Genomic DNA, 8,305 nt, shown 5'->3' with positions numbered 1-8,305 from the left:
AGCACAATACCCATGTCATATTATGTCCATATTATATTTAACTTATAAAACAGTTGTATTATGTCATTATTTTGATTCAAATGAAAAGATCATTACGTTTTTTATGCAACATACAGTATGTACTTTGAACAATAGCTTCTTTGCCACACAACAATAAACAGATTATTTGATGTGCATCTGCTGCCTATGCTGATTGCTTGTTTAGGATCACGTTCACTTAAAATGTTTACCTAAAACCAAAGGTTTCCAAATACTGATTTGCAGAGGGAAATGGCATTCTGAACACACAGAAATCCAAAGAATGTGAAACTAATCAGGATCAACAGGAATTACTCTTGTGGCTCTCACTGGCAATGTTAAATTTGGCCTGCATGAATGATCAGACGCCATTCACCCCTTTTTAATCCATAAAAGTTGTCTTTATTCCTGAAGATGTTATTGGCATGTTTATTATTACCTTCCTACCAAAATATTATCGATCAATCCTGAAATTCCATTATGACTATATATAGGAAACATCTCCCTAATATAGGTAAGCGCTTTCCTGTGGATGTAATTCATGTAGATGTAATAATGACAGAAGGACTTAGGCCCAATCTCAATACTTCCCCTTACCCCTTATCTTCCACCTTACCCTTGAAATTGCGCATTCATATGAGAGCTAGTGGTGTCTCAATACCCAATTTGATCAAGATTAAGGGATAAGATTTATACCCCTTAAAATTAAGATGATCGGAGAGCTTACTTGCTCCTCCAAGGGCTATCCCAGAGCACACAGCGAAACCAGCTCGGGAATTTTCAAAAAAACATGCATGGCTGCTTGAAGCGAGGATATTATGCGAGGATTATATGTTTATAATGACTCGGTTTGATCTGAAATGTGCTACACGAACGATGCATAGTATTATAGGTCTTAACTGAAGCTTTCAAACGGTAGTTTTAGGTTACAATTAGCGCGTATACCACCACTCCATTGGCTTATATGGTAGCTTGCCAGCTAGATGCTACATACACTACATGTAAGTATTTTTGAAATACTAAAAATGACGACAGTCTTGTTTCGTGCTCTACACAGTTGTATACATATATATTTGCAACCATGGTCTTCATTGAAACTTTTTTTAAATCGCTAGTTTCATAGCTCATACAGTCACGCATGACGACGTACCCGAAACCGAGTGGCGTCTCATTTCATAGGGTAAGTTTTCAGCCCTGGGCCCTTACACTTGCAAGTGCTAGGGTTAAGACAAAGACAAAGCAAAAGGGGCAAGGGGAAGAATCGAGATTCGGCCTTAGTCTTTACACTGGTGAAGTAAATTATCTGATAATGATTAGGGGAACATGAGCTTCTTTTTCAAGAGTCACGTGACATCCACATTTTTGTTTGGTATGGCCACAAAACTGATTCCCCCCCCCCCCCCCCACACACACACACACAGACTGGCCTTTCAAGTTATTTTATTCTCTGCTACAGAACAACCAGGCACAAGAACAGCGTCTTCCCACGGGCCAACTCGACTTCAGAAACTGAAGAAATGGTCCCTTACCACGGGATTTGAATTTGTATTTGAAGGCGGGCAGTCTGGCTCCTACACTCACAGTTTGGGTAAAATAAATCTGAATGCCTGACTTTTTGGCGTTTCTGTCGTGTTGTGGCGGGACGGGACGGGGGAGGGGGTGGGAGTTCTCACACTGCCGTCCAATAAGACAACAGAGATCCACTTTGAGGGCGGTTGGGGCTGAGCTTTTATTTAAGGGGCGTGGTTAGTGAAACGCGGGAATTGGCGGGTTCGGACTTTTGTGTAGAGGAGCATAGCCTAGTAGGAGTGAATACATTAGCCATCTGGCTAGTATTCGTTTGTTGTGGCGTAACGTTAGTCCTCATGTGTTCCCGCTTCAGCTCGCTTCTGGCGGGACATTGTGCTGGTAGTATAGCGCAACAACGGGAGACTCTGGCATAATTTAGTTTCAACTGCTGTTGCAGTTAGCTTTAGCCTGGCAAGTTTTGCGTTGCTGATCAAACAGCGGGCGGAAGGGTGCTGGCCCGGAAAATAGCACAGTCTAATTTAAGTGTGACATGGAATCGTTTCAGAAAGTGGAAAAAATTGGAGAGGGCACGTACGGTGTGGTGTACAAGGCAAAAAACAAAATCACGGGAGAGACTGTTGCCCTCAAGAAAATCAGACTAGACACGTAAGTGATGGAGTCCTGTCAAAATATTGTTACGGTTGATGATACCTGTTGGTTGACTAAGTTGCAGCTAACTAGCAAAGTGCTCGAACAACAACAGATGTTCACGTAGCTGTCCTCGCTGGCTAGCATTTGGTCGGATTAGGCACAAAGCTAGAAGATAGCCAGCTAGCCAACTGTCAAGTGACTTGCTCTGTTGACCTACATGTTCACCAGGGCATCTACTTTCGATTTCTTCACCCACGTGCATTCCTTCTCCGAACAGACACCTAAACATTAGCCTTTGTTGTATACCGCCACTGAGATGAACGTTAACCAACCAACGTTGTATGGGAAGCACAGGCTCTATTAGCTTGCAAGCCTACGTGTCCACGTTAGCTATTAAGTTAGCTGCTTGGGCTGGCTGAAAAGCAGCAAACATCCTATTGTCTTCTGCAGACGTCGTGCTGGCATTACAGATTTGATTTAAATTAGATTGTATTTGATAAAAGCGTGACATAATGTACATCAAAACCTCAATTTTCTTTACTGATATACTGGTAACGTTATATTAGATAGGCACTGCCTGATCGTATTGACGTTGGTGTGAAGAGGAAACTTGTCCAGTCCTGTGGTTGTACTGGAGAAAATATGCTGATAAGTGCTGACGTTTTGCCCGTTGTTACAGAGAAACCGAGGGAGTCCCCAGCACAGCCATCCGTGAGATATCCCTTCTAAAAGAACTAAACCACACAAACATTGTCAAGTATGTACTCGTTATGGTTGTAGACTTTGATTAGATTTTGATCACTGATCAATATGTTGTGTTAAATCCCTCAGTAGTTCCTTTATAATTATCAACACATTTGATTACTTGACATTTATCTATAACTTAAACTTGATGTATTTCACTTCTCTGCCATGGATTTATAGTTTACCTAGTTTTACCCTTTCCCCCCCCCCAGGCTGCGAGATGTCATTCACACAGAAAATAAACTCTACCTGGTTTTTGAGTTCCTTCACCAGGACCTCAAGAAATTCATGGATTCCTCCTCAGTTACGGGAATATCTCTCCCTCTTGTCAAGGTGCAGGCACTTAAGGAATGTACCCTACACCAGTGGCTTCCAATCTAGGTTTTGGAATGCTTCCACAATATTTTGTTTCCATTTTTTTCGCCCTCCTCTACCTCCTTAATTGTGAATACACTTCATCAACAAAATATCTTATTTTTTCTATGTTCTTTTATCTGTTAATTTATAAAGCACTTTGAATCACCAATATCACTACATTGTGCTATATAAATGAGCTTGCCCGCCCTTACTACAAATAACTGATTCACTGAACTGTTATGCCGATAAATCTGAGTGAACATTGTCAGAGCTTTCAGTTGGCAGAGCTGCTTTAATTTTAAGTTGACACATACAGTCAAATAGGAAAGTTTTTGTTAATATGATGCCCACAACAGTAAGATGTTTGTTTGTTTTTGTCACCTTTCTCGCACAACTGTTAACTGTGTATGCAGTTTGCCTTTTCCTGTCCAGCTGTCAGTACTTTATGAAACTGACCACTTGGCATCAGGGCTCTATTTTAGCTGCTCAGTGGCATCATCTTGGGGTCCACTTGCCTACCAGTGGGGACTGCTTTCACAGTTCTGGATGAGGCAGGGCAACAAATTGATGTCTACAAACAGAAACCTTTCCTGTCTATACATTGGTTTTGTTTGTATCAGCAGGGGCTCTGGGTGTTCAGAAGCAACTCTCAGACAGTTTTTAGCAGTTTCTGTTATTTAAAATGTGAAATTCTCTACATCTAACCCAGATTTCAGTCCGATTTAAATAGGATATTGGACACATGTGTCTCCCCAGAACTAGATTCATTGTGTCCGACTTGAGTCCCACTGGACTCCGATGTAAACCCCTGGACACACGATTCGATTCCGCTAGTAATTGGACTGGGCGCGCATGTGTCTCTCGTATCTGATTCAAATTGGACAACAACAACTTTTGCACGTGCTTGAGATCGTGCCCACAGACATATAAATGCATCATATATAATGTATATGATATGATAAACACTGCTAGACGCTCAGTTCTTGTGCTCCCTCTCATTCACGTTGAAATACTGAAAGCGAAACTGAAACTTTGAAACTGGAACGCAACTGTTTGGGACAGAACGCTAATTCAGTGAACAAATATTTTCATATTACTTTCCACCAGTTGTTAGTCATGTAATCCATTCATATCGATGTGAATCAATCAATACTAATACAACTTTAACTGTGGTGTGTTTTTGTTTCATTTCACAACGTATTTACTGTATAATCAACGGTAGCAGATGTAAACATTCCGCATTTGATTTGAACTGACGCGGCCAAGATCTAGATTGGTCACTGCCATGTGCTTTGAGATAGAGCAGTTAACCCCCCATGGAGACCCCATGGAGAGAATTGGATGGGATCGGAGTGCTGCCATCATGTGCCCGCACTGAGTGATCTCTGACTCTTTATGTCTGTCTGTCATTTATTTGCAGAGCTACCTGTTCCAGCTTCTTCAGGGTCTGGCGTTCTGCCACTCCCATCGCGTGCTCCACAGAGACCTGAAACCTCAAAACCTGCTCATCAACGCCCAGGGAGAGATCAAACTGGCTGACTTCGGGCTGGCGAGGGCTTTTGGTGTGCCTGTCCGTACCTACACACATGAGGTGAGGTCATATAGATGATGGCACCAAAACGACTATAATGCAGCCTTTAAGGTACAGTGTGTAGTTTAAGTGGCATCTTTTGAATTGCAACCAGCCGGATAACCTTCCCTTCACAACAGCATGCTAGTATCTGCGGTGTCAGTCAGATGCCATACTGACGTGAAAAGCCAGTGTTTTGGATTGTTCTGAGCTACTGTGGAAACTTGCTGGTGCAATGTGGCGGACTCTGGAAGAGGGTCCGCTCCCTTTGTAGAAAAGAAAGGCTCACTCTAAGCTAATGAAAACATAACGATTCATAGTAACAGGTATGTTACACTAATGAGGACATAATTATGAATACTATATTCCATTCCTACTAATAGATGCCACTGAAAACTTCACATCCTTTAGTTCACTTGTGGGCTTTGACAACTTCAATAAACTGCCTTTACTGTTATGACAGTATGATGCACAATTCTTTTTACACAGACATGCAAAATACATACTTTTCTAAAGATGCATAAGAGACATTACATCTATCCAGTCTTGAGCATAATGCTTGGGAATAATGCTATTGCATGAAACTGTTCCCATTTTAAAGCAGTTCCAAAAGTTTTTAAAGTTATTTTCAAGTTGTTTTCTTGAAAAAAAATCTAGTGTGGGTAATTAGGTCTGTGGGAAAATGATGGTGGCAAAACATGCATCCTTTGCCCGGCGGCTGCTATGTTGTTTGAGGATCAGGGTAGGTGGCTAATTTAATGTGAAGTCAAAAGCACATTTCTGAGAATGCAGTTAAATAGAACAAAGTATTTTGAGGGATGTTGACGATTAGTATTTCTCAGACCGTATTTCTATTCTGAATGCCTTGTGTTTTTAAATATTTTGTATTACCTCAGGTGGTGACCCTGTGGTACAGAGCCCCTGAGATTCTCCTTGGCTGCAAATACTATTCTACAGCGGTGGACATCTGGAGTTTGGGCTGTATTTTTGCTGAAATGGTATGCTGTGGTGTTGATTTCTTGCACAGAACAGTTGAGCTATTGCTATTGTCATGCTATATCCTACTTTGTTCAAGTGCCCATTATTTGAGTAATTGTCAAATAATTTAATACTTTTCCAATGATGTTTTGAAAGAGGGAAAAATGAATTGATTGTCATCTCATCTTACATTTAAGTAGAAACTGTGCTTCATCATAAAATAGGCACATGCTAGCTTGCCAATTTGTTCTAAACTTTAAGTTACAGCCTAGCTGGTGTGCCCTGAACATTCGGGTCAAAAACTTGAGTGAAGTGTCTAATACATGACTGAAATGTGAATGTAACCCATTTCCCAGATTACCCGGAGAGCGCTGTTTCCAGGAGACTCTGAGATTGATCAGCTGTTCCGGATCTTCCGCACACTGGGCACCCCTGATGAGAATGTGTGGCCAGGGGTGACCTCCATGCCTGACTACAAGCCGTCCTTCCCAAAGTGGGCCAGGCAGGACCTCTCTAAAGTGGTCCCCCCCTTGGATGAAGATGGGAGGGACCTGTTGGGGGTGAGGGAATGCTCTTGACCATTTTTTGTATGTGTGTAGTTTTATGAAGGGCTTTTGTAAAAGGTCCCAGAAGCAGCGGGATGTATACTGCTTTATTTTTCAGTTTTTTACTGGATGAAACATCACTAAACAAGTGTTTAACTGTATCTTGGCTTCCAAGTAGATTACAAAATTCCTGGCATTATCATCTGCTAAACAATGTTGAGGCTAGTGACTGTTCACTGTACTTTCATTGAATACTATGGTGTCCATGAAAAGTTTAATAATGCCACAATTTATACTATAGTCACAAAACATAGTCATGTCTGATAGGCTGGCATGGGTACATTATAACAGGACACCCTACAAATGGATCCAGTCTGAACCTCATTCTCCTTTCTGTGTCTCTGTAGGTTAGCTTTGCTTAGCTTGTATTGATATTTCTTTCTTTTTTTCAGCAAATGTTAATCTATGATCCAAACAAAAGAGTTTCAGCCAAAAACGCACTCCTTCATCGATTCTTCCGTGATGTCTCCAAACCTATCCCTCCCTTGAGGATGTGAAGAAGAATAGGACCGAAAAAGGAGACGTGGACCAACTCAAACGCACAGGAATCCTTGGTGTTCCTCTGGGAGACCCTGTTGTTACTGCATCACTTTATGCACAGTGTGGGGTCATCTTTGCTTTTTAAGGGTTGAACAGGACCGTATGGGTGCCTTTCTCTTCTGTTAAGTGCAGGTGCCTTAAAATAAGATTGTTATTTCATCTTTTTTACACCGTGATGCCAGCGTTGCCATCTAATGTTAGGAAGGGGACACTCTTTGTGAACATACATTTATTGTTTTCTGGAAGGGGTTACGTGGATGTTGTGAAAATTGCATTCCATAATTGTGTGGCCTGATTTAGACAACACTATTTGTGGATTTGTATCATCTTGATTAGTGTTCAACTGTCCATTATTTATTTATTTTAGATGGGGTCTTGAAAAATGGGAAGTCTTTTGTTTCTCATTCTAGTTCACAAGATTTTGTAATTGTAGATTTTAATGTCAGTTTGACCAATTTTACCCATTTGATAATTATACATAAAATTGATACAGAGGGTTTTTTGTGTCTGATTTATTTTTTACACTGTCAACAATAGACTAGTCCTATTTGGGGCTGTACAAGAAGAGCCCAGCAAATCATTCTGATTGTGAGTCGTATCCAACTACCTCATGCCTCACTCAGAATTACAAAAACACAAATAAACTACATCACCACATTTGTAAAATGTACCATTCAAAGCCAATATAGGCTAACAGACGATATATACCCTCAAATCACACTTACAACTACAATCACACCTGTGAACATACAAATAGATTTTAAACAAGGTAACTTGTGTGTAACAGTGTACTCTAGTGTTAGCGTTTGGCTTATACTAAGCTACATAGTTCAGAAAAATAACAAATTCTCCCAAAAACAAACCAGAACTGTTCAACAGAAATACAGCAACAGTTGAAAAGGTTATGGCTGGTCATGCTAGCTGTCAGTCAAACAACTGGCTTCTTCTTGTGCCTGTGGTGGGTGCGTTTACTGAACTGTCAAGCTTGGCTTCTGGATCCTTTTGTCCTTATTTCTTTTGCTGCCCACAGACTTCTGTTGATGGTCGACTTTCAGACAGACTGAGAGGTGGAGGCGTGTTGGGTGTCTCCCTTAACCCATGTATTGGACTGTGCTTCTAAATTTGTGTTTACTAAATATGAAGGCCTTTTTTTACACAGCTCTTGTACTTATGTTTTTCTTTTCTTGCTTTGTTTAGCAGTACAAGCTGTAGGTATAGGTGGAACTGGACATTTCGGCTGCACTATCTCCGCCAGAATATAATGTATAGAATATGTTTAACTGAGATTTCCGTGGTTGTCCAAATTGGTAATCTTGCCTAAATTGTTTCTCAA

The 8,305-nt window shown here is 40.9% G+C and overlaps 1 protein-coding gene across 1 annotated transcript; it reads left to right on the top strand.

Annotated features, from left to right (window-relative positions):
* The first annotated feature begins 2,051 nt into the window (after positions 1-2,051).
* Positions 2,052-7,155, top strand: cdk2 (cyclin dependent kinase 2). The gene is made up of 7 exons (XM_080846619.1): positions 2,052-2,193; positions 2,858-2,935; positions 3,135-3,255; positions 4,700-4,870; positions 5,746-5,847; positions 6,184-6,387; positions 6,825-7,155. Exons 1-7 carry the CDS (start codon positions 2,078-2,080, stop codon positions 6,927-6,929), a joined length of 897 nt encoding a protein of 298 aa, XP_080702745.1. The 5' UTR covers positions 2,052-2,077; the 3' UTR covers positions 6,930-7,155.
* The last annotated feature ends 1,150 nt before the right edge of the window (positions 7,156-8,305 follow it).

The sequence above is a fragment of the Sprattus sprattus genome (genome assembly GCF_963457725.1).
Source record: "Sprattus sprattus genome assembly, chromosome: 10".
Classification (NCBI taxonomy): Eukaryota; Metazoa; Chordata; class Actinopteri; order Clupeiformes; family Clupeidae; genus Sprattus; species Sprattus sprattus.
This window is presented reverse-complemented; position numbering and strand designations above follow the sequence as displayed.